The sequence below is a fragment of the Callospermophilus lateralis genome, chromosome 10 (assembly GCF_048772815.1).
Source record: "Callospermophilus lateralis isolate mCalLat2 chromosome 10, mCalLat2.hap1, whole genome shotgun sequence".
In the NCBI taxonomy this organism is placed as follows: Eukaryota; Metazoa; Chordata; class Mammalia; order Rodentia; family Sciuridae; genus Callospermophilus; species Callospermophilus lateralis.
Genome location: NC_135314.1, coordinates 24319016 through 24346806, shown reverse-complemented (window position 1 = coordinate 24346806; position 27791 = coordinate 24319016). Strand labels below are relative to the sequence as shown.

The 27791-nt window shown below is 36.9% G+C and overlaps 1 protein-coding gene across 1 annotated transcript in view; it reads left to right on the top strand.

Annotated features, from left to right (window-relative positions):
• Cxadr (CXADR cell adhesion molecule) overlaps positions 1 to 26862 on the top strand; it is a 38045-nt gene extending 11183 nt beyond the window's left edge. Inside the window, exons 2-7 of the mRNA XM_076868617.2 lie at positions 13458 to 13624; positions 16630 to 16834; positions 23542 to 23697; positions 24743 to 24865; positions 25400 to 25538; positions 26598 to 26862. Of these exons, the coding sequence (XP_076724732.1) occupies positions 13458 to 13624; positions 16630 to 16834; positions 23542 to 23697; positions 24743 to 24865; positions 25400 to 25538; positions 26598 to 26862 (1055 nt within the window). The remainder of the gene's footprint in view (positions 1 to 13457; positions 13625 to 16629; positions 16835 to 23541; positions 23698 to 24742; positions 24866 to 25399; positions 25539 to 26597) is intronic.
• Positions 26863 to 27791: the final 929 nt, after the last annotated feature.

Genomic DNA, 27791 nt, shown 5'->3' with positions numbered 1-27791 from the left:
CTCTTTTTTCTTTTTGTGAGAGAATTCTGAAATTAGCATCTGTGTATGAGAGGCCAAGGGAGAGGTAATATACTGTTTAGATTGAAATGAAGGACTAGGATAATTTGGATTGGAATTGAGAGTTGAATGCTTCCCTCAGATTTATGTCTGCTCCGGGGGAATAGGGAAGGGGTGATCTCCATTTCAGGAGATGCTTGTGGAAAATCTGTCTGCTTGTGTACTTTAACTCCCTCTCTGGCTTTCCATTAGGGTTTACATTTTCACCAGTCCTGCTTTCTAAGAAATTCTAAATATTTCTCAGAAGCCACCTCAGTCCCTGTGGAAGTTCCAGGGTAAATATGTCCTATAACACAAACATATAGCCAAGATGTTGTGATTGTGCCTCGGAAGACAGAATTAAGACACCATTCCAGTACTCTTGGCAAGCTTAAGTCCAGAGACTGGAGTTTTCGCTCTCTTTATTCTAAGTTAATATAGTTTGCCTCCTCTATCACAGAGAAAATAGAGCTTTGCAGGTATAAATTCCCTTAATTTCTTGAACCCCAATATGTGAACTTAATCATAACTGTATCAATCCTTAGGTCCTTCTCTCCCTCTAGTATTTTTCATTTATTTGGTTTTAGAGTGCTGTGGGTGGAGCCAAGGGCATCTGAGCATGTTAGGCAAGCACCCTACCACTGAGCCATGCCCCCAGCCTCTTCCCTCCAGTCTTAATTAAAGGTGTCTTGTCTTTTAAGTTGCCCAGGCTGGCCTTGAACTTGTGATCCTTCTGTTGGTATTCATTTTACAGAAGAAAACACCTGGTCATAATGAGGCTAGAAATTGCCAGTGGCCAAACGTTTAATTTGAATTTGAACTCAGATCTGACTTAGAAATCCATACTGTTTCTTTTCTTTCTTTCTTTCTTTTTTTTTAAAGTTTCATTTATTTATTTGTTTTTAGAACCAGGGATTTAACCCAGGGGAACTTAACCACTGAGCAACCATCCCCAGCCCTTTTGTATATTTTATTAGAGACAGGGTCTCACTGAGTTGCTTAGGGCCTCGCAGTTGCTGAGGATGGCTTTGAACTCTCAATCCTCCTGCCTCAGCCTCCTGAGTTGTTGGGATTACAGGCATGCACAGCCGGTCAAACCCACACTCCTAACGGGCTGAACTGCTCCCATAATTCAGGATGCCAGTATTTAAGAAAATTTCTCATTTTGAGGGAAGGGGTCTCAGAGGGCTGTTAAAGCCATTGAGATGTGTGGAGGGCAGGGGAAGAGACAGTGTCAGAAAGACTTCTTATTAGTTGACTGATTGGTGGCCTAGAATTAGAACATATTTAGATCTGAAATATGTAGTTTAGTTTAACACCCTTAATTTATGTTTGAGCCCTAGAGAAGCAGCTTGTCCAAAAGGATTCAGAGCTTTTTTGTTTGTTTGTGATCGATTTGACAATAGATTTCTAGTCTGATATTTAGTTCTGTTAAGAAAAAAGAAGAAAAGAATTATTACCCCAACTCTACCTAAGTTGCTACCTAGAAATCTAGTGTGGAAGAGAAATACTGTAAACTCTAGACCTTCCTCCACTATGGTGATTGGAATGGGGTTTCTAATGGTGTACTCATTGAGTGTTATAGTGATTTCAGAAATGAAATCTCTGTGGGGTGTGCACCAATTGACTCTTACACCCAGGATGAATGTGGCTGAGGAGTCGTCTGCCTGGGTTTGCAATATTGTTCGATTAGTTCACTGTCTCTTTTCCACCCCTTAAAGTGGGAATAATACCAGTAGTACAGCTTTCAGGGAGTCATTATGAGAATGGAAAGAAGTGTGAACAAGGTATTTTGAAAAATGCTTTACTATTTGTTGTTGAGGTGATAGTTTCCCCACTTCCATCTCAGCTTATTTCTAGTGCACTTGCTTTTTTATTTTCAATATTTTTATTTTGGGGTTTTAGGTGGACACAGTATCTCTATTTTACATTTATGTGGTGCTGAGGATCGAACCCAGTGCCCCACACATGCTAGACAAGCACTCCACCACTGAACCACAATCCTGGCCCCGTTGCACTTGATTTTTGATTCTCATTGTGGATAGGGAGCCAGGAGTTGACATTTTTAAAAAGTACATAGGAAAGCAAAAACTATCCTTGTGGCATTTCACTCATTGTTAGTAATTTATTTGTTGATTTTCCTAATTCTTAGCACATATTAGTATTGTATATATGGGAATTAAACCACTAAAACTCCTAGACAGCAGGGGGCCTAATTTCTACCTACCCTTGTTTTCTTATCTCCCTTAAAAATATTTAGAGGCCAAGTTGGAGTAGTTAATTATATTAACATGTTTAGAGTGTCTTTCTTTTTTATTAATAGAAATAGGGCCATTTAGGTAACTTTCACAAATATGTAATCCCAAAGCAAATTTGGTAAAGAGCAAGTTGGCACAGACGGTTGAGGGGGAAAGGACATAGGACTGCTGTGTTTTTTTTAAGGTTTGGAATGTCTGCAACTTGCCAACCTAGACATCTATAGTATTTGTAGCAAACTCACACAGAATTGTCCTTGTCCTTATCAGTCCCTTAAAAATACTAGCTTCTGGTTTTTCTAATTTATTTCTTAAAATTTCTCTGGTGAATCATTTTCCACTATTATGGTTTTGATATTAAGGTTGATGAGTTCTGGGATCTGAATTCAGCAATATTACTGAATGCGTCCTCTCTAAAGTAGTGACACTGGTGACATGCTCTGACATGTCTCAAAAAGCTTAATATTAAGTAAGTGTTACATAACACTTGACATTGAAGTCATTCTAACATCCTTTTGAAAAAAAATAAATATGCAAGACTTTTGGAATGTGAATATAAAGTTCTCTTACTATTATTTCCAAAATTTTTCCCTTTTGCTAATATTCTTTATCTGTAGTTGTGCTTTTAGAGTAACTGCATGCAAAAGTTTTTCTTAACACATTTCTCTTGTTAAAAATAGCTATCGGTAAAAATAGTAAGTATTCTACTTCCATGTATAGCAGGCAGCAGTGACCAGGATTGTTCTACTCCTTCTGAGCCATACTTCATGACTGATTTCTTTTCTTTCCCTGCAAGGTCTGATGGTCATCTCTGCCATCCCCATTTCTCTTTCAGATAGCTCCTTCACTTCACCTTCCCTCCATTTGCAGTTTAATTAGAAGTTTTGTCCACTTGCGTGGTCCACAGGCCCATTGAATGAGGCTTAGGACATGCCCCCTCGAGAGGTGAACTCAGCAATATTAACAATATTACCAAGACCTTGTTAAATATGTGCTTCATGAGAGGTACATGAAACAATTACCTGTAGTGGAGAAATATGATAATGCAGAGGAGGAAGCAGTTAACACTGCTTTTGGGAACCAGGGAAACTTCAGAGAGGAGAAGACAGGTTAAATGTACTTTGGTGAATGGCTGGAGGTGCTCTTGATTGGAGAAGACGAAGCAAGGAAAAAATAGATGTTTCAGACTTAAAAGAGAGACCACGGGTGTTCCACAAATATAGACTTAGTTATTTTTGTTCCCTTAATGCTTTCTCTGATTTATTCCCTCTAGGATTGGACCTAGACCAGGACATTTTTACTATTGTGGTTACATCTTTAGTAGAGAAGGGACTTAACTTATTCTTGTCTACTTTTAGTTGCATTTCATCTTGTTAATTTCCTCCCCACCATTTTGGAATATTTCATCTTTCATCTCTAGTGTATCTTCTGTTTTTTTTAATGAAGGTACTTGTGCCTATAAGCTTTGCTTTCTCTTCCCTCAACATATTTCAAACATGTTATCTGCTTACCTTTAGACATCCAAAATGGTTTGGTTGCTGTTTTATTCTGTTGTAATAAGCACTTTCTTGATTGCTTAGCTCTCAAAATTCATAGCCTCTTTCTGCACCCAGGTGAAAAGATGTCACCTGTCACTTCTTGATACTCTTTAAAATCCTTGTACATAAGCCATCACTGTCTAGATTTCCCATTTAGTATCTTGATTGGATAGGTAAAAACATAGAAAATGTTTCCAAACATTCCTTTGTTTGTTTGTTTCCATATGATAGAACAAAGAAAACTTTCATTCAGCAAATATTTGGTGACTTCTAGCTGAGTACTTGAAATTTTTCTGTACGAAAGGAAAACAGTGATGATCAAGACCATCATGGTCTCTGATTTCAAAGTCAGATGTGAAATGGTCACTAGAGGTGGATAGAGTAAAGCAGTGAGCTCTATACTTGTGATGGCATTATCATTGGCCTGAGGAATACATGGAACACCTCGTTCAGTCACATATGGCACAAGGGATGCTTTCTGAAAAAAGACTGAACTAAGGCTGTGGTGGTAGGAGTTATCCTCAAAGATAGGATGGAACAGAGGAGGTATCTTAAAGTGTGCACATGCACAGTTGGGAGAGAAATGTAGCATACTGTGAGATTGGGAGTAGGAAGAAACCAAGGGTGGAGAGTTTCAGATCACACAGGGCATTGGAGGAGAAATCAAGTACCTGAAGCAGTGTAGAGCCATTGGAAGTTTTCAGACATGACAATGACATCTCTTAGAAAACAAACAAACAACACTCTATAAAGAACACTTTGTAGTATGGAGAATAGGTTTAAATGACAAGCAATGGATACAGGGAAGCCAATAGCAGGCTCTGTTGAGGCTGTGGGAGAGGTGATAGTGGGCTGCATGTGGATAAAAGTGGTTGGATTTGGAATATATTAAGAAGGCAGAATTAGCAGGATGTAATATTTGGTAGAGTGACAAAGGAAGTGAATGTTGCTGCCCCTTTCCTTTAATTTTATTCCCAGGTTGATGCAAGTCAATTGGTAATGCAGCTGTTTCTTGTATCCATGATCTTACCCAGGGCTTGATTGCCACAGGTGATGGCGGTAGGTCTCATCACCAAGATTGGGTATGAAGGAGATTCAGTGTTTTGCTGGGGGAACAAACTTGATGTCACTGGGCCCCTTTCTCCCAAGTCAGGTATGTGGGTTGAGTTCTGAAATTAACCTCATTTTCTTACACCATAAAGGGTCTGCCAGCCCGTTTTTAAAACTGTTGGTGGTGTTGCGCTTTGCTCATTCTAGATTCTTAGTGGATCTACAAAGATCATTATTGCCTAATGAGTTTTTTTTTTTCCTGCTTATGAATTTTCTTGCCTTGTTTTCTCATTTTTCTTATACCAGTGACTTTTTATTGTCTGTTACACCCCTTTTCTCCTTCTTATGGGTCTGGACTAAGTAACTGGTGTTATTCAACATTTACCCAGATTTCACATGAACAGTTCCTTGGTGTCATTGTCTGTAATACCTATTTAATATATTTTGTAAAGACTAAATGAAGGTGTGGGGGGCAGAGGGCAGAAGTTAATTGAATTAGACAAAGGGTAATGAAGGGAATGGGAATAGGAAAGAGAGTAAAATGAATCAGACATAACTTTTCTATGTTCATGTATTAATGCATGGACAGTGAAACTCCACATCATGTACAACCATAAGAAATGGGATCCTAACCAGTGTAAGTTATATTCCATGTATGTATAATATGTCAAAATATATGCTACTGTCATGTATATCTTTAAAAAGCACAAATAAAAAAAAAAGATTAAATGAAGTAATAAATGTAAGGCTCCTTGATAGTGCCTACTTACAGATAAGCAATAAATTTAAATTTTCATATGCTCTGTACCTTAATGTATATCAATTATTTTTCTTCCTTGCCTGGAAGAGTTATTTAAGGAATTCCCTCCCAGTCATCTTTACTGGCTGTGGATTGATTTGACTATGGATTGATAAGTACATTTCCCCATTGTTTTGTGAATTTCCAATATGTTTAAATCCTCTTGAGAGTTTTTGTCCTGTTGAACAGTATACCTCTTTCAAGGAACTAATACACAAGGTAGTGTATATTAGGCTATTCAAGTGGCCACAACAAAATACCATACACTGGATGGTATTGGTTTTTATAATAAAAAAATTACATAATTAAAAAAATCAAAAACTTGATTTTTATAATACTGGAGGCTGGGAAGACTAAGATCAAGATATGAGCAACTTTGGTTTCTTTCTTGTTTTTAAACAGCTGCCTTCTCATTTTGGTCCTCTCCAGGTGGAGAAAGAGTTCTGATGCCTCCTTTTCCACCAGTTCGGTCAGTTCAGAGCTCCACCATTATAATTTCATTTAACCTTAATCACTTGAAAACCATATATATATATTTTTTAATTTTAACTTTTGTGGTACTGGGGATTGAACCCAGGAATGCTTTAACACTGAGCTATACCCCCACCCTTTTTAATTTTTTACTTTGAGATAGGGTCTCACTAAATTCTTCAAACAGGCCTCTAACATGCAATTCTCCTGTGAAAGGCCATATCTTTAATGCAGTCATATAAGGGATTGGGGCTTCCATATATGAATCTGGCATTCGGCCCATAACACAGTTCTCTCCCATAAGTATTTTTATTATATTAGTGTGTTTATTATCACACATTATTATATATTTAAGGTCGTCTGTTTTTTTGTTTGTTTGTTTGAAAGATATAATTTAATTAGATGATTCATCTTGTTGTCAGGTGAATGGAAGTAAATCATAAGTGGCAGTGTTTTGTCTTACTTCCATTAATATGAAGGAAGTAGATTGTATGGCTTAAGCCAAAAGCCAAATTTTTGCTGGAAGAGAGGAGTTCTACCCTGATATAGTTATTCTAGATTTTTATCACAGGGAGATGAGCTTGGATTATTTTTACCCTAACTTTCCTGCCTGTTATTTGAAATTTAGATTTTTTTTTTTTTTCCAGAATATATCAGGAAATAAGACTGTGTTGGTAAATGATGTCCTCACTAATGTGAACTCTTCATCATGGGAGATCAGTCCACAGTTGTCAAGTTGTGCTAACACTGTCAGCATTCCCCAGGCCTTCTGTTGATAGTGGGTTGTACTGATTGACTTTCCATGTTGCCACAGTTTCCAACAGAGTTGCCAAGGTTGCCTTTCTTCTTCTTCATCATCATTATCATCATCATCATTGAGCCAAACACTCTGCCACTGGGCTTTTTATTTTATTATTTTGAGATAGGATCTCACTAGAAAACTTTTCTGCTTTAGCCTTTCAAGTAGCTGAGATTACAGGCCAATGCCATCATGCCTGACTTATTAAAATTTTTAAACACTGTGAGTTTTATATGAGAAATAAAGTATTACATTGTTTGAATTTATATTTCTTCAATTATGAATGTGATTGCATATTCTCTCATTGTCTTTTTTAATATAAAATTTGTATAGCAGTTTTAGGTTTAGAAAATTGTGTAGACGGTATAGTCCCTCTACACATAGCCTTCCTCATTGACATTTCCTCTCAAGGGGTACATTTGTTAGAACTGATGGACCTGTATCCACACATTATTATCACCCATGGCCCATAGTTTGCGCTAAGGTTCACTCTTATTGCAGGTTCTTGTAGATTTGGATGAACCGTAATGACATGTAGCCACTGTTGCAGTGTCATATAGAAGAATTTTGTTGCCCTAAAAATCATTGACTCCATCTTTCATCCACTCTCCTCTTTAGCCCCTGTCAACCAGTGATCTTTTTACTATGTAAGTTTTGCCTTTTCTAGAATGTTGTACAGTTGTAATTGAACAGAACGTAGGATTTTCCCATTGATTTTTTTTCACTTAGTAACATACACCTTAGGATTCTTCCATGTCGTCATGGCTAGATTATGCATTTTTTGTTTGGTGTGCATTACCACGAAAGTATATGTTTGAATTAGGAGGCACATGATGTTCATTTGTTCTGAAGGTAACTTTGATCATTTGGTTAAGGTGGTGATTACGTGAATTTCATGTTGTGAAGTTTTTACTTTTCTCTCTGTAATTGATAAATATTTTGTGAGATTTTTTGACATTGTATAAAACATCCTTTTTCTGATACTCTTACACACTAATTTTCAGCATCTTGCTTGAAGCAGTTATAACTATGATTTTGCCAAATGGTGATTTTCTAATTGAAAGTGTTTTCCATAGTCAGATTGTTGGTTTTCCTTCATAGGTTCCTTTTGTCTTTTTCTTTTCTACTTTTCTCAAAACACTTAAAAATTCTCACATGAGATATATCACAAAGAGGTCTCTTTTTTTAAGAAACAACCACAAAATTTCCTGAAATTATAATTATTCCTAAAATTATAACCCATAATTTTAAGATTGTCAAACTTATTTTTATTTTAAGGCTGGAAGGAAAAGACCACTTAAATCATCTAGGTTAACAAGTAACTTAAACTTGGAAAATCAGGTTAAAGAAATCAAGGCTTGTCGTCTGTTCAGAATATTGCCTGCCTTCCAGAGGACTGGCTCCTTTCATTGTCTCGGGTTATACTCTATTCTTGGTTTAGAAATGGAGCTTCTAAGGTCTTAGTAGGAGGTGACTTTAAGGGCTTAAAAATACTGTTTGATGGACTCATGCCACTTTGATGCTCAGATAGAAGTCAGACTAGACAGCAGAGTAGTTCTAGAGAGCCAACCTGATTTGGTATTTTGAGATTTTTAAAATGCAAGTAGAAAACCAGTAGATGTTATTTTAACCACTGCCAATGTGGGATGTGGTTCACTTTGTTTATATACTCCAATATGAACCACTTATTAACTGGACTCTAAAATACACATAGCTTATGTATGTGCTACATATTTCATCACATTCTGAATGTGAGGTTGAATAATAATATAAGATTTGATAATTGATTTAGTTTTCAAGTCATGTTTGAACCTGCAAGTGGTTTGCAAATTAAATTATCACTGAATTTGCTGCACAAATAAAATTGGGCAGTATTTGGAAAGAAGCCTCAGGACACTACATGAGACCAAGTGTCTGCCCTTTGTCTCATACAACTAGTGACTGTTGAAAAAAAAAAAAAAATATGTGTCTGTGAGAAGAGACCTTTCATTGTTGCTAGGAAACCCAACTGTTTTGTACGATCTTGAGATTTCAATTCATTTTTAGTTCAAACACAAGAGCAGTAGAATGTTTTAAACATTGAAAAAGAAACCCTGAAAATCATCTAAAAATCTGTTTACAATTTCTTAAGCAGTATAGTTATCTCTCAATATCTGTGAGGGTTTGGTCCAATGGACCCCTCACAGATTTTCAAACCCACACATGCTCATATTTCTTATATAAATGGCATAGTATTTGCATGTAACTGAAACATGTCCTCTGGTAGACTGTAATCATCTCTGGATTACTTATAATAACTAATACACTGCAAATACTATGTAAATAGTTTTTAAACTGTTTCAGTGATAAGGATAAGAAAAAAGTGCACATATTCAGTACAGAGGTAATTTAAAAATATATATATATATATATATATATATATATATATATATATATATATATATATTTTCAATCCAAGAATAGTTGAATCTGTGGATGCAAAACCCACAGGTGGAGGGTCATCTGTATATAAATAAAATTTCACAAAAAAGTAGAAATGGACATTTCCCTTTCTCAAAATCTCGGCTCTCAAAACTAATTGCTATAAACAATTAAGCCTACATTTTTACAGATTTGTATCCAGATACTGTTAGAGTTTGGATCTGGAGTGTTCCCCATAATTTCACAAATTGAAAGCTTTTTGGCTAGACTTTGCTGTTTGGAAGTGGTAGAAACATTAGGAGGCAGAGCCTAGTGGAAGGAAGTTATGTCACTGGGGGTGTGCCCTTGAAGGGCATGTTGTGACCTTAGCTCCTTCCTCTCTTTTTGGCCACCATGAAGTCAGCAGCTTTGCTCTACCATGTTTCTCACCTTGATAATTTGCCACACCACAGGCCCAAATCTACCATGGAAAACCATAAGAATAAATCTTTCTTCCTTTTAAGTGTTTATCTCAGGTATTTTATTACAGCAATGGGAAATTCACACGCACACATATATTTTTTTAAGGTGGTTGTACAAAATAAAAGTATTTTCTCTACGTTAAACAAGAAAGAATGAAAGATAATCTCAAACTAGGTTGCATTTTATTCTGATGACTTTGTATAGTGTTAAGTACTGAGAGCATGAATTAGACTTTGAACGGTTATACATTTAGATGTCTAATCGATGTCATTTAAATTTTTTATTTGATTTCTATAAAATGAAAACTCCAAAAACATATTGTGACCGTGAAGTTTTAATTGTTATTTATAGTAATTTGGCATTCTCACTTATGTGGTTTTTTCCCTTCATATTTTTGGACTATGTCTTGATTCATTTTGAAAAGGAATTTTTATTCTGGAGTGTACTTATGGTATTCTTATCTTACTTGGTACATATTAATACTAGACAAATGCAGACAGTAAATTCTAGTAGCTATTAAAAGGACTTGAAGTAGCGGAAATTTCTTATGGTATATTAATGCTTTTAGAAAACATTTTTAAAATTTATCAAACTTATATAATCTAGTTACCAGTTATTTTCCACTGAATGCAGGGAACCACCTTAATAGGTAGATGTATCCATGATTTCTCCCAGCCTTATTGGAGCTAATGATTTAATGGCAAACCAATTCCTAAGAATACAAGATAGGAAGATAATGGGAAGAAGATAAGCTCATCAACATCTAGGAGATGTGACAAAACCCTGGATGCAATCAAAGTCAACTTCACCATAAAATTGATAAATGTGGAGGAGGGGAGAAGAATCCAAGTAACCATATGCTAAGTGCCAAATAGGTGACCCAGATGTTATAAAGTACTGTGAGCATTCATAGAAGGAAGGACAGAAAATCATTGTCAGGTGGAGAGTGACGAATGCCTAGAGAATATGGTAGGAATGGAGCTAAGTTTATTAGAAGTGATAAAAAGAATTAATTCAGAGGTTTAAATATTGGTTCAGAAACATTTGCAATTGCATACATAAATATAAAGTAACATAATTTTAAAGAAGATATGTGGGTATGAAGAGGAGATGGAGTAATTTGGACTTTTGGTAGTGATTTGGTCTGAACCAGTGGGTTTGAATGGTGTATCATCAATCTTTGCTGTATAACAAGCCAACCCCATCTTAAGAGGCTTTACATAAAAGTCAGGTATTCATGATCTTGCATAATGCTCGGCTAGATTAGGCTGGAATTGGAAGTACTGGGCTCATGCGTGGGACCTGCAGATAGTCAACTGAACTGGGGCTGCGTGTTCTAGGGTGGCTACATTTGGGTGGGGGAAGCTGTTGATCAGACTGCAGTTCTTTCCCGTGTGGTTTGATACATAGTGGCTGGGGTCCGAGGAGGGGAGGATGAGCACAGAAAGTGCTCTTGAGAACTGAAGTCTTTGTTCACACAGCACTCTGGCCACAATCTATTTATTGATTAAAGCAAGGTCAGACTCTTTATTTTATTTTATTTTATTTTGGTATTAGAAATTGAGCCCAGAGGCACTTTACACTGAGCTATATCCCCAGCACTTTTTGCTTTTTATTTTGAGACAGGGTCTCAGTAAGTTATTTAGGACGTCACTAAGTTGCCCACACTGACCTCCAACTAGCAAAGCCTCTCCCTTAGCCTCCCAAGTCACTGGGATTATAGGAGTGTACCTCCGTGCCCAGCAGATGTGTTTATTTTTATGGGTGGAAGCAGGGGGACAGGAAGGAAAGAGAGGCAGGGAACCATACATACCATCAGCTTATCCCTTAGGGCCTCTCCCAGCTCATCATCCAGCCATGAATGTCGGTGTCAGGCAACAAGGTGGTCCAAGTGGTAGTGCTGCTGCTTAACAGACAATGGTGGAACTTTGGGTTCTGTACACAGTAGATACTTGAGTTTATTCTTAAGAAGATCTTAGGTTATGACAAGGAACCACAGATGTGACAGTTCGTGCTGTGCATACTTTCATATTGTAAAGAGTAAAAAATACATGTTTTATATGATTTCATGGATAGACTAAATTTGTATTTCAAATCAAATATCGCTTGGTCAAATGTTTGATCTTGTTTGAAGATAGGTATTGAGCACACCTATTTTTAAGTGCAAATTGATATGAATTGAATTACTTTTCCTTTGTAAAACAGAACTGAATTTATTGAACTATTTTTCTCTTATAGATGAAAAACTAGAATAATTTTATTTATAGTTTATTTCTACACTTTATGCATCTAAGATATACTAGTATTATAATAAACTATTACATATAATAGTTATATATAGTATAGTACACATGTAACAAACTATCATATAGTTTATATATATATATAAATAAAATAAACTATTAGCAAGGAGGAGACTGTGAGATCTTGCCTAATTGCAGGTTAAGACCTCTTTAACGAACCTAACTGGAAAAACGTTCATGGTAATTTTTTTTATAGCTTAGGATATCTTATTTTACATATTTTTCAAATGTTGCCATCTAGCATTGATTTTTCTCTTAATTAGGATGTAAATGGAATTTTTGTAGAATACAAATTTCAGAACATGTTATGGGATTCGAAGATGTCTTTTTAAATATGATTTGTAGCTTTTCTAGAAGGAAATAGTAAGGGGTGAACAGTACAAAATGTCTTAAAGATAATATTGAAGCTAATTATTTGGCAAATTAAAAAAAATTCAGTGATGGGTCATTTAATGATGGAGGTATGTTATGAGAAAATGCATTCTTAGTTGATTTTGTCATTGTATGAAGAGTGCATTTACATAAATCTGAAAGGTACAGTCCACTATAGACCCATGCTATATGTTATACCCACTGTTCCTAGGCTATAAACCTGTATAGCATGGTGCTATGCTGAATACTGTAGGTAATTATGACAAAATGGTGTTTGTGTAACTAAACATAGAAAGGGTACAGTAAAAATACTTTAGGTAAAGGGAATTTTTCAGCTGCCTTATAATCTTATGGCTCCACTGTCAGATATGCAGCCCACCTGATTAAAATAGTTATGCAGTGCATAACTGTGTATAAATCAAGTGTTTCCTTTCATTTTGAACTGTCCTCATTGGAATTTCTTGCTTGTAAATATTTAAGCATTTAATAGAAACTGGATAATCGAGTTTAATTTTAGAATTAAAGAAGGCAGAAAATGTGTCAAAATTTATCAGCTTGTGCCTCATGAACAATGAGTTCTCAGTGCTTCATGGCAGTTTGGCAAACATGAATTAATGTAGCCTTGAATCTGCATGACATAACTGACCTTTCAGATACTCTGCCTAAATACATTTTTAAACATCTGCTGGTGTGTAGAGACCCTCTGTTAGTAAAAACTTTTTTTACACAATGCTGCAAAGTTCACAGTGCTGTTACAAGGAATTGTATGGTGTCAGATAATATAATAGTGTCATTCCATTTTTATGATGGCACTGCTGAATTTGAGCTTCATCCTTCTGGACCCAAACCCTGTCCTGTGTCCCTCACATCACTGTGCTCCCTTCAGTGGCTGCAAGGCCGTATGTCAGAATCATCACAGGTGCTCAGTTCTGTGTGTGTTTCTTTATACAGATTTCACCAGAAGTCTGAGTATCACCACTCCTGAACAGACGATTGAAAAAGCCAAAGGGGAAACTGCATATTTGCCATGCAAATTCACCCTTAGTCCAGAAGACCAGGGACCATTGGATATTGAATGGCTGCTCTCCCCATCTGATAATCAGAAGGTGGATCAAGTGGTGAGTCTGTTATGTGCTTATTTGCTAGTGGATGTCTGCCTCTGTCTCCTGTGTCCATCACTGCTTATCACATGGATGGGGTGTAAGCAGCTGGGAAGAGAGCCCCTAACTGCTCAAAAAACTGAGGGCCGATGAGGAAGGCGGTCACACTGGTGGACACTGAGGACTTCTGAAATGGAGTGGAATGGATAAGTGTCCTAAGATTACAGAAGGGGACAGTCACTAGATTTCTTTAAGAAGGCTTCAGAGAGGAAGAGGAACTTGTGAAAATTCTAGAGATTTGGGTTTGAGGCAGGACATAGAGGTGCCTGGGGTAGGCAGACCACTGCTCTGGTGGTGTGGGCAAGACAGGAGAGTGTGGGCTTCGGGGCTTCTGTCTGAGGTACACCACACGTGGGAAGCCTGTGACAAGTGTGTGCAGAGACTAAAGCACAGCGTCACCTGAGCCTGGAGTGTCCTCATGGAAGGAACACCCAGCCCTTCGTGGCTGAGTGACAGACACAGCCTTGTTCTCCGCAGGAGTTGTGAGATGGATGTGAAATTGGGTGCTCGGCCTTTAGTGTGTCCATTTCTGGGTTAAAAACCTAGCCTCAAACCTAAAACACAGTAAAATCTGACTAAAAGAAAAGTGAAAGAATTAGGGAGCGATTGCAGGAGAGGAGGCTTAATAGAATTTCAGGTATATATTATGTTAGCTGAACGTGTATTTCAGTTTATTGAAGCTAGTAGACAGTGGTTACAGATAAGAATTTGGAGGTCTGGGCTGGAGAAATTTTCATCCTTACTCCTGTGCAGTCACTTCAGTTAGCAGTTACCATGTGCTGCGTGCAAGGCAGTGTTTGTTTGATATGCTCTGTGCAGTCCTTCATTGCTGCCCATATAGGATATGTTCCGAGAAACTTAAGAAGGCTGTAAAAGAATCTGAGGATACCACCTTTGTGTATATGCACTTCTGGTGGACCGAAATATTGTTATGTAGTTTGTGACTTTATGTTTTTTAAGCCTTAAAACAATGCCCTGTAGTGTTGGTCCCACCCCGCTTTTTCACCGTGCTGGGTTTGAACCCAGGGCCTCATGCATGAGCTCTGCCATGCATCTACATCCCCAACCCTAAAGTGAGAATTATCGTACATATGAAAAGGAGGAAAAAGGCCCAGAAATTTGAAGAAACCTGCGCAGAATCACAAAAGTGACCATAGATACAGTAGAGATTTTAATCTAGTTCTCTGTTATTCTCATACCAACACTTACTTAGTGTAGGTGTGAGAATAACAGTAAATCTGTTGCACTGGCCTTTCCTGCCTCCCGTATTTCATAAACCTCTGTTTCTTCATACATGCAACAGGGACAGATATACCTACCATTTCAAGGTTGTTTTGAGATAATGTATGCACAGGCATGTTGTAGGCTCATAAGTGATACAGAAATGTCAGTTGTGTACTGTGCCACATCAAATAGATCTGGCTTTCATCTTAGCTGTGTTACCGGGTAGAAGTTGGTGTGTGCAAGCCACTGCTCTCCTTAGGCTAATGGGACACCTGGACAATGCTGTCTGAAGAGGAATACATGAGGACATGTAAAATTGCCCGGTAAATAAATATTAATTCCTCACTTTGTGACCCCTTCATGGGAAGATACTAAGGTAGTTTACAAAATAACTACCAGCGAGGATACATCTTGTTTGCCAGGCCCTTCTACTAAAGAGTGCGTGTAGCAAAATGAGCTACTGAAAGTAGAATAGATTGAACTTTTTGGCCTTTCACAGCAAATAAGCCAGTAGTTTAATACAAAGGATGCTAGAGCAGTCCATTTGTGGGATTCACAGTGTTGCTGCTGACAACTGGGTGTGGCAGGAGGATGGAGCGAATAAAGTAATGATGTGTGTTTACAGCATGAGCCAGCTGGGGGCTGTCCACCTGATTTTTATATTTACTTAGCAAACTGGTTTGAGTTCATCCTAATGGCAGATACTTGGTGTATAAATAAAATATCTTTAAGGGATTAGGGATGGGATCATTGTGGTAGGGGAGGTGAAAATACAGAAAAGAATCCAAATTCCTCCTTTCAAGAGGTTCCTAAAGAATAAACAAAGTATTTTTAAATGGCATTTATTCTGATTATACTGCCTATAATCAGCATCTCAGATAAAAAAAAATTACTTGCAGGGTAGTTGTACTTGTTTTCTTGATTATTATTTGAGTTTGGCACTCACTGTTCTCTGGCCCTTGAGTCTTACGTGACCAAAAGAAGGAATTCATTAGTTCCTCCAAGTGATAATGTGAAAAATTATGAAATGTTTTAAACTAATTGTAGAGATTATTTGAGTTGGTTACCACAGTTTGCTTCTAAACCAAATTTAACACAGATTTTCTTTCTAAATCTAGTTTTCAGTGATTCCCATTAAAACCTATAAGAGTGCATTGCTCTGAAAATGCAATGTAATAGGAAATGGTCTTTGCTTTTAGTCACACAAGATTCATTGTCAGGTCCTGTTAACCTGGGTCCACTTATCTCAGCCTTCTCTTATGATTTTTGTATATTAGAGTCTAGAACCCTCAAGTGCTTTTAACTATTAAGATTAAAAGCAGTTTTATTTTTTGTTAGATTCTACAGGTAAATTATGATAAATCTTTTGGGGAAGGGGTGATATGTGTTTGATTTGTACCCTAAACTGATGCACTATAACCTTCGAAGCAGTGGAAAAATAGAGTATATAGGAAGGAACAAATTTGCACCCTTGTGCAATTTCACTAAATCTCTTTCTTGCATAGGAGTATTTTATATAGTAATGTTGAGTCTGCTTTCCTGCATGGGACTATAGTCAAGGATACCATTGATCTCTTTCCATTTCCTCATTCTGTGATTTGGATGGTGGTTAAGTTTTGTCTTAATACAGTGTTTTTCTTCTTTTTCTGTCCTTGGATTCTACAATGTCATAGTGTATGCAGAGATCCTTTAATGATTCAGGTGTTTGTCCCACTGTTTTTATTTTGGTTTTCTTTTAGATTATTTTATATTCTGGAGACAAAATATATGATAACTACTATCAAGATCTGAAAGGACGAGTACATTTTACAAGTAGTGATCTCAAATCTGGTGATGCATCCATAAATGTAACAAATTTACAGTTGTCGGATATCGGCACATACCAGTGCAAAGTGAAGAAAGCTCCTGGTGTTGCAAATAAGAAATTTCTGCTGACAGTTCTTGGTAAGTTGCTTTATTTGTGTTAACGGGTTACTTAGTTTTAGAGTCAGTGGTTATAGTATTGTAGTCGCAGCATTTATGTGAGACAAAGCTTAGTTTCATAGAGTAACAATTTTAAACATTTGAACTACTTCTGATGTTAGTTCTCAAAGAGCCTAAGACAGAAAACCCAGTATTGGTTTTTTTGGTTTGTTTGTTCATTTTTTTTTCTTTGTTTAGGATAAGGAAAATAAGAAGTGCCCCACTTACTTGTGAAATTCTTAAGAGTTTAAAAATAAAGGGCTGGGGATGTAGCTCAGTAGGAGATCACTTGCCTAGCACATGTGAAGCCCTGCGTTTGATTCTCAGTACTGCAAGTCAATCAGTCAGTCGATCTATCAATCAATGGAAGTATCTGTGGCCAGGAGATAGAACTCTTCTATGGTTTGAATATGGTTAGTCCCATCAAAATTCATAGACTTAATTTCCTAATGTAACAGTATGTGAGAGGTGAGTAGACCTTTAAGAGTTAATTAGGTCATGGAGGCTCCCCAGGTAGTCCCTATGGTAGTGGATTAGTTCTCATGACAGTGGGTTGTTAAATGGGTCATCTTCATTTCCCTATTCCTTTTTTCCTCTGATGCCCATTTCTCTTCTGCCATGAGGCCTTCTGTAGAAGCCAAGCAGATACTGATGCCATACTCTTGAACTTTCAGAAATGTGTGTGCTAAATAAACCTCCTTTCTTTATAAATTATCCAGCCTCAAGTATTTTGTTGCAGCAACAAAAAACAGACTAAGACAAACCTTAAGCCAGGAGTTAAGAGATCTAAGTTTTTTGCCTTGTCCTCATAGTTAAATAGAACCTGCACATTTCCTTAAAGTTTTCATTATTAAATCTATCAGATCTCATTCAGTTCAAAGTCATTTCTGTGTGCTTTAAAGTTTTTACCTTTGTTATTCAAAGAATAAATGAGGTTTCTATGATGAATAATTGGAGAATAATGTAGTATGGTAGCAGGAGTACTGAATTAGAGCAGGGCCATTAAACATCAGGTAGTTTTCTGAACCCCCTGTATCAGTGTCTTTCACCCTTCAGATGGAGAAGTTAGACAGTTGCTAGGATGTCTTGAGGTTCATGTTTGGTAAGGAGATGAATGTAAGTTACTTTGTAAACTGTCCAAGACTCCAGATTCTGTGGTAAAGTATATAACCATTTTTAATCTCTTCAGATTGAGAAACTCTGAAATTTCAGATTATAGCACATAAATAAACTTGTAAAATTTTGTTTACACAAAATGTATGATGGCTACCACGTAGAAAAATACAGCTGTCCATTTCTCTATTCTGAGCCTGTCAGTCCTCCTGTTCTGTGACCTCTAATTTTGTTCTGGATGTCATTTGGAGATCTACTTTTTGTAAGAAATGGTGACTGTTAGAATTGTTTAACATACCCAGGAAATAAAAAATCAGGAAGTGTCTTCCCATGTCAAATGTTACCATATTCCTTTGTTTTAAAGATCTGGTTAGTGGGGCTGGGATTGTGGCAAAGTGGTGGAGCGCTTACCTAGCAGGCATGAGGCACTGGGTTTGATTGTCGGCACCACATACTAATAAATAAAATAAAGGTCCATCAAAACTAAAAAAATATTAAAAAAAAAAAAGATCTGGTTAGGGGTAGGATAGAGAAGTAAAGAGTTGTGTTTGGGGCCAAACCCCTTTTGAACACCAGCTCTTTTCTTAAGAATGAGTATCAGAACAGGGATTGTCTTGGCCGGTAAGGTGGGCTTCTGCTGGCAGCCTCATTGAGTGGGCATCTAAGAGGTTCCCGGTAAAAAGGATTCTATACTAAATGGCACTAGTTAAAATGTTTCCTGTGGTATGAAAGCAGATGAACTGAATAAGAAACCCAAGGAAGGTCCGGGATAACATTGGAAATCCTAGCTTTCTCGGTCTGTATTTTGTACAATGTAGTAATCTTTTTTTGTTTTGTTTTGTTTTGTTTTTAAAATAAATGTGTAAGCAGGTGAATGTTTCTTTAGCCTTGGTCTGAACTCTTATCCTAGGCCTAGAGATATCTGAGATAATAACTCTGACCACACCTTCTTTCACTACTGTTCTCTTGGAAGCATTAAGATGAATATGGTCTTTTAATTGGTTCACGATATACAAGCAGATCATACCTGGTTATGGAATCAGCATCTGATTCCTCAGAATGGATAAGTGGGAGGCACTAACTGTCCTGTTAGCTTTGTGGAGGATTATTATAGTCAAGTAACCTTTGAATTCAAATCACGAGAGGGAGTAAGTTGGGGATATGAGGAGAGAGAAGGAAGTGGTAGCTGAAAGTAAGCAGGAATGACTAATGCTGTGATCTCATGAGGCTGTCACAGATCCAGAGAGGAACTTCTCATAACTCTTTCTTGCATGTTTTTAGATGAGTCATGACCTCTGCTGGGAGAAACCACCAGAATTGTTTTCTCTAGAAAGTAAGAACTAGAAGGAAGCTTAGCTGTTAGCTTTGCCTGAAAATTCTGCAGTGGACAAATGAAGTGCTCTGTAGTGACCCAGCTAAGTGGTAGTACATAGGAGCTCTCACTTGGTTTGCTGGTGGTGGCTCTGCCTATTAATCCTTTGATTCTGAAGGAATTGCCACCATGACATTCGCAGGGTGTAATGGTAGTTCATTCATTGAACCTGTATTCTGTGTGGCCATGAACCATGTGAATCATGACTTAGTTGACTGGATGTGAAGGGTGGCATGTTGCTATAACTTAACCGCATTACCAGAGCCTGCCCTGCTTTTTCAGATAGCCCCAAAATTCATACGGTAAAGAAGCTGAAATGGGTAAGATCACAAAGGTAAAGGTTGATATTGTGGTCTTATATCACTAATGTCTTCCCCTGGAGCTTTGGAAAGGTCTTTTATGGAGACCTTTTTACATGAAGAGTTGTTTAAGAGTATAGTAAACATAACTGATGGTCTCTTAGATGTAAATGATAAACAACACCATGCTATCAACTCAGGCAGGGCAGCTTGTATAGTGGTTCAGTCAACTCTGACCATAAATGCCCTGGAGGATTTGCAAGCCATTGATACAGGCCAGGGCCTCCCTAACTCTTTTTAATTGAAATAATTTTTATTTAATAGAGATGTTGGGAAAATACTAGAGAGTTTCTGAGAATATAACCATCATCTAATTTCCCCCGATGTTAATATCTTACAAAATCCTTGCAATTGTCAAACTCAGAAATTAACATTGATATAATACTATTAACTAAAATACAGACTAATTTGAATTTCACAGTTTTTCACTAATGTCCTTTTTATACTAAGATGAAGTCTAGAATCCATGTTGCATTTATGACTCCTAATCTCCTCCAGTCATGTCAAGGGGTACATGATGCCATATGTTATTGTTAATCATAATTTCTTGGTTTAGGTTTTATCTGATGTTTCTCCACCATAAAGTTGCTTTTTTTCTTTCTGATTAAAATATAAAAGATATGTAGATAGATAGAGGATTCTATTTTAAGGATACTAAGATATATGTATCTTAAGAATACTATGACTGTGAATAAATATCCTGTTTCTCTTAATTTTTGCCCATTGAATTTAGTATGCATTGATGGCTTTTGCCTAGAGTCTGGATATTGTTAAATCAAGCAGAAATGGCATTCTTAGAAGGGTGACGTAAGATAAAAGTGTAATTTGTCCCATGTAGGGCTTTAGAATGTATTTCCTGAAGGCTACGGTGGCCACTAACATGGGAGGATGATTCAGTACCAGTGTAGAGCACAGCACTACTAGGTTGATGGGATGCTATGGCCAAGTGCAATTTGGTGGTCGCAGTGATCTTAGGGCCACACTGACAATCATGGAGACAAATGTTCCAAGGACAATGAACAGGTATTCTGGAAGCCTAGACCAGAGAAACACACAAAGGGCGAGACATTAACTGTGTTGCCTTTGTGGTTTTCTTTCTTCCATGTCAGCACCGAGTGTCATGTGTGAAGAGGTAATTCTCCCTGTTGTGTAATGACTGGGAAATGGCATAAAAGAAGACTTTCTTCTCCGTTGGAAAGGAGTTGGGCCACTCCTAAGTAAAGCTCAGAAACCACTGCTGATAAAATCTTGTTTTTTGATTCAGTGTCTCAGAGACACTGAATATCCTAAACAGCCACTTTAAATAGCCACCTATTATTGGAAGTGTTGGAATATCAAAAAGGAAAATTTACCATAGAAAAGACAAGGATTTGAGTTAGGGTTTTAATACTGTATTACCATTAGTTGTTTGATATGCAAAACATTGCTTTAATATCTTATTTTCTGTTAGGATATTCTAATAAAGGATTCATTGATAGTTCAAAGAAATGGAGACAAATAAGACTTATTTCATTGAAGACTCAAAGGGTAAAATAATTTACCAAACTTATTTAAAAGCTCAATGGATATACTCTGTAGAGTAACTGATCCGTCTGGGGGAAAAAAAAAAAACTTAAGAAAAATCAATAATGCAGTTAAGTACATCTGTGGATTCTTATTAGTTAAAAAATATGAGTAGTGAAAGGGACATAAAAGGGAGAAATCAAATTTGCTAAGAGTAGTAAGAAATTTTGATCATGATTGACAACCTTATTTGAAGATACCCCACTGGCATGGTCCCATGCCTTGGGACCATGACATCCTGTTGTCTGCCTCTGGGAAATACTTTGGCATTTTTTTTATAGAATTAAACATATACTCACCATATGACTCAAGCAGTTGCCAAGAAAAAGGAAAATATATGCCAATATTAGAGTGTTCAAACAGTGGTGTTCATAATAGTGCAAAACTATAAACCCCATTCATCTTTCTTCATAGTAAAGAAGGAATAAAAACGTTTCCAGGACTGTAAGAACGAAAGCCAACTTAGACTGAAAAAGAAAAAAAGCATTCCTAGCAGATATTGGGCTGGGAAGAAAAATTATGAAGTCAACTATAGAATTTACAAGAAATACTGTTTCTCTCAAGGTCATAGAGCAGCAGCAAAATATTGACTATTATTGTTTTTTTAATGTTGTTCCCAGACTCCCTTTGCACTACACAGCCCCCACTAGGGTGCTAATTACTGAAGGTCCTACCCACTGACTGCACCCATTCCACATTTGGTTCCCAGTTCTAATTGCTCCTCAGAAAGAGCTGATCAAGAGCTGCTGTTTTCCTGAGTCTCCTTAAAATCCACAGGATCCCCCCCTGGCCAAGTAGCATTCCACAGAGCCTCATAGTGCCTTCCTCTCTGGTCATTCTGATATTGACAGATGGCACACTTGCTCCTGGTCAGTTTGGCCGATTAGACTTCAACAGTAACCCCCTAACTGGAAACCATGTTCATTAGTAGGTAAATGGAAGAGCTCATGTGCTATAGCCATTCATTGAGTCTACTCTGCAGTAACAAAGAATGGCTCCTGACATATCCAACAACATGGATCAGTCACAGAAACATGCTGAACAAAAGATGCAAGATAAAAAAGTACATACTGTAATGTTATTCTTCACTCATATGATTCTAGAAGAAGCAGAACTAATCTATAAGGATAGAAATCAGATTAGGGGATGCCTTGGAACCAGGGTTTTGAATTGAGATTGACTACAGTCAGCATGAGGGAACTGTCTTTGGAGAGAATTGGACTAGGTATACAGTTGGCCCTTTGTATCTTCCACAGCCTCAGATTGTACAACTGTGGATTGAAAATATTTGAAGAAAATTTTGAAAGCATATGGGTTTTTTCTTGTCATTTTTCTTTAATCAATATATTATAACAACTATTTATGTAGTATTTAGATTTTATTAATATTATAAATAACCTAGGGATGGTTTAAGTCTGCAGGGGAAGGTTATATGCAAATACTATGCTATTTTATATAAGGCACTTGAGTCTTGTAGTATTTTGGTATCTACACTGGGTTTTGGAAGCAGTTTCTTCCACAGGTACCAAGTTATAGATGTATATAAAGTTTGCTAAATGTGATAAACTCACATAACTAACACTTGTTAACTTTATTATTATGCCTTAATGCAATTCAGCAGGAGGGCACGTAATGCCAGGGTGTTAATCCAGGTTTGGGGTAATGGGTTGGCAGGTACTTTAAAGAGTTACTTAGAGAGATACAGATGACAGCCTCTGATTTACCTTTATAACACTGCTCTCTCAATGGATCTGAGCTAATATAAATATAGACTGTTAAATATCTCTGCTGCACTAAGTGAATTGTCCCTGTTATCAGCATTATTGATTATAAATCCCCTGATTGTCGGGTAACGGCACCAAGAGATGTGACTTGGCACATACTCCAAGAGGGCTACATTTCAAGCACGACGGAGGTAAGGAGGGGAGCGGGAGCTTTCTAGAGTCTCAAGTGGCCCAGCCTGCATCATCCTTGCTTTTTTATCAAATGTGCCTCATGGAATGGAGGGCACCAAGCTGCGCCTGAGATGTTGCCCGACCTCCTCATGCAATGGCTGCTTTCCTGAGCTTGTTCTTACCTGTTTTGTGTTTGATAGAGCTGGATAAACTGTGCTGACAGCCTATTGTGATCTTTCATTCTTTTGTCAATTCTGAACCCAGGACCAACTGATAATGAGTCAGTGGTTGTACACCCCATGCTGTGTGCTTTAAGTCATGTTATCAAGATAATTTCCTTTCTCTTGTATAAAGTTGTAATTTCTTCTTTTTTTTTTTCCCTTTTAGTTAAGCCTTCAGGTACAAGATGTTTCATTGATGGATCAGAAGAAATTGGAAATGACTTTAAATTAAAATGTGAACCAAAAGAAGGTTCACTTCCATTGCGATATGAATGGCAAAAATTATCTGACTCCCAGAAAATGCCCACTTCATGGTTAGCAGGTACTGCTGATGATACAAACTGTACCATGTGCCACTGATTTGGACTTAAATCCAGTAGGGTTTGTATGAGTATTTACATACTAATTCCCTTTTCTGTCCAGAACAATCAAATTTTTCATGGGAATTATTCAGTGCTTTATAATGACAGCCTAGTGTCATAAATGAAGAAATATTTCTGTAATGATTTTACTTTTTAGAATATTGTAATTACTTACATTGGTACATTTTATTTTTAATTGGTGGTAAATGTTCATGACCATAAATCATTTAGTGGCTAAAGTACAGTAAGAGTTGGATCTGGAGTGTTTTGCCTAGATTCATGTTGATGCTACAGTAAACCAGAAAGTTACAAATGGCCTAAATCTGATTGCTCATCTGTTTATTATAATTGACCTATTAGTTTAAACTGATTACCATGCTCTACCTTCTTCCTTTCCACCCCACTCTGATCTCCAGTAGGTTTTCTTTCTACCCACTCTCTCTCTTTTTTTTTTTTTTTTTTCAAAATAGAGGCCAAACTGTGTGAATGATGCCTTCTGACTTTCATGTGTATGTTTTTCTTCCATCTAGGACGATAAAATAGATCTTGCATATTTTCCTGCTGAATGAAAGAGCCATTGTGGAATAAGTTGTTTCTTTTTTTAATAATCAGATGTGACCCAAAATGGGATTGTCGTTGCTGCACAGTAGACCAGCACCCTTGCTTTAGCTGAGGCTCTTTGGATGAGGGATTGTGGAGACTTTTGCCTTGGCTGTAGGAATGTCAGGCATGCTTGTTTGAATTCTAGAGATGTGCATGTGGCTTCAGGGCATTTTGTTTGCGCCCAGCATTTTCTGTCTTCCTTTCAGTTGGATTGTCAAACTTGGTAGGGTTTAACTTTATTAAAAAGGTCAGAATGATACATACTGTAAACGTGAGTTTGCTTGGGGGTAAGGGTAGAGCTCAGTGGTGGAGCTCTTGCCTAGGTCTGTGTTCCATCCTTAGCACAGCAAAGAAAAAGACTTTTTTTTTCTTTTTCTCCCTCCCCCCCCCACTCTATCATAGAAATGACTTCACCTGTTATATCTGTAAAAAATGCCACTTCTGAGTACTCTGGGACATACAGCTGTACAGTCAAAAACAGAGTGGGCTCTGATCAGTGCCTGCTTCGCCTAGATGTTGTCCCTCGTAAGTATCTTTCTGTTTTGTTATTTTTTTACATTCTTCTTTAGTTGTCAGCAAGGGTGTATTGAGGGCATGGGGATGCCAACTTTGAACAGAACACACTTTGGCTGGGTTATTACCTTTTCTAGCCTATGGAGAGGGAAAGTACATTTTATTGGTAAAACTTGCATCTTTTTAATGATGTTAAGAGCTACATTCCCAGCCAAGCTTATTTTTTTTATTTCGAGACAGTCTTGCCAAGTTGCATGGATGGCCTTGAACTTGTGATCCTCCAGCCTCCAAAGTAGTTGAGATTACAGGTTTGCACCAGCATGCCCAGTTAGAACATTCTTATATGCCAACAAAGATAATTTTGAATATTATTTTAGTCTGGTTTTACCATTTTTATGCTGGAAATATACAGTTCAGAAGAAAAGTCTTTTAATAGATTTTTCCTGCTGGATCACAAATGGCTAAGTAATTTGTGTCTTAAAAGTTAATATATGCAACCCATATCAATAGATTTTTTAAAGTATTCTTATAAACATCTCATTCTAGCTTCAAATAGAGCTGGAACAATTGCAGGAGCTATCATAGGAATTTTGCTTGCGCTTGTGCTCATTAGTCTCATCGTCTTTTGCTGTCGTAAAAAGCGCAGAGAAGAAAAATATGAAAAGGAAGTTCACCATGATATCAGGTAATTAAGTGAAAAGAGGGACTGACAGATTTATATCACCTATATCTCTGAAGAATTAGTTCTCTTAAGCATCTGCAGCATGCTATTTCTTTCTGAAAATTGAGTAAAAGTTTGGCTCCTCCCATAACACATTTCAGAGCATTTACTTTGAATTTCAAATACACTGGCCCAACCATATTTCATTATTCTCTGCCCAGATTTTCTTGTATCCCATTTTGAGAACTACTGCAAAATATCAAGACTACCTTGCCTGCCTTTTCACAATAAGATGGCAGGAATGAAGTTTTAAGAAATGGAGCAGAAGTTGAGGTTTGACCTAATTATATAAAGTGATATGGATAGTTTGTTGAACTGTTGGTAGTATAATTTTATTTTTCTAACCAGTAGATAACATATTGGATTCTAGAAACTTAAAAAATAATAATACAGGACATAATTTAACACCCTTAAAGTTGCATTTGGTAGGTCTGGGGTGGGGTTTGAGCACTTATACTTTTAAAGTACACTGAAAGTTACTCAGATATATGTCCTTTGTTGGTAGTTGGTATGAAAATTCTTAAATTTCAATTCCCAGGTTTTACAGATTTAGATCTGTAAGGTTTTCAGCTAGATAACTTTCATAGCCAAAAGGTTTTTTTTCCCTCCCTTTCCTTTTTTTAGGGGATAAAATTTATATCTGTGGTGTTAATACTTTTAGAAAGTATTATATCACTATAATTAGATCCTCTTCATCATAGATACTAGAATATGGAGCTATTCAAGATTTAATAAATAGAGCCTTATAAAAGCATACACATTTGTGTAGAAATCACATTTCATGTTGTGCAGTTATACACTCTTTAATCAATAAAGCGGATCAGTTAGGCTCAAATACACAGTTCATGACATTATGCCTTGTTTTTTTTTTTTTTGTGTGTGTGTGTGTGTGTCTGTGTGTGACACACAATTTTATATACTTTGTATTTAAATAGAGGCCCTTCCGCATGATTCATATCTTACACAACAGTAGATTTTTAAAAACTTGTTTATTTAACTTGCATTGCGGACTCTGCTTTCCAGGGAAGATGTGCCTCCTCCAAAGAGCCGAACATCTACTGCCAGAAGCTACATTGGCAGCAATCATTCATCCCTGGGATCCATGTCTCCTTCCAACATGGAAGGATATTCCAAGACTCAGTATAATCAAGTACCAAGCGAAGACTTTGAACGTGCTCCTCAGAGTCCGACTCTTCCACCTGCTAAGGTAGCTGCCCCTAATCTAAGTCGAATGGGAGCGGTTCCTGTGATGATTCCAGCACAGAGCAAGGACGGGTCTATAGTATAGAGCCTCTTACCTCTCTTCTTTGTTCTCAGTGTTTCTTTTCTTCTCTTGATATATTAAAACCTATTCTAGTCTAAATTTTGTTACCAGCCTCAAAAAAAAAAAAAAGTTAACCAGAAACTGTAAGAAATATGCTTCACAAAGTTTTGTTTGGTTATATTGAAACAATAAAGTTAATATAGTTAGTAAAGACAAATTCATCATCTGCAAAAGGTGGATTTTTTTTAAAGAGGTTGATTTCAAAGGTATCTGAGTATTAATATATAAGCACTTTGAATATTAAATCACAGGTGAAGAAATTTGTAAACATACATGCATACTAGATTGATACTTGAATCATCTGAAAGTGGTAATTTATAATTTCTACCATTATTTTAAAGATGTTTGTCTCATTTATTTATGACTCAACAATGTCTCCCAAATTAGTAAAGAAATACCCATGGCAAAAATACTCATATATGTTTATACTTGTTTTTCTAGCCTCTTTGAAAACGCTAAAGATGTTTGGAATATCTCCAATAATGGAAAACACTACAGTATTTTAGAAATGACTAGTTTTACTGCTAAGCTATTCATAAGCCTTGGGTAGGAAATGGTTTTTAATTGATAGACTGCTATTGGCAACAGAGCCATCGTAACCTCTCTTGTATGCTCAAGAACAGAAGCATCAACAGATTCAGTTAGAACATTTGCTTCAGCTACATGTAGAGTTGGCACCATTGGTCTAATAGTAGGGGCAGATTTTAAGTGTTGAATGGTCTGATGCCTTGAGGCCTATGGCCATCTGCATGTGGTGACCAGATAGATCCAGATGTATTTCACATTGTCCAACTAAACACTAGCTCTCCACTTTAGGTGATGTTTTTCTAATAAGATAATGTTGTAATTCATTTATTATTTGACAGTTATAAATGAAAATTCCGTAATTATTG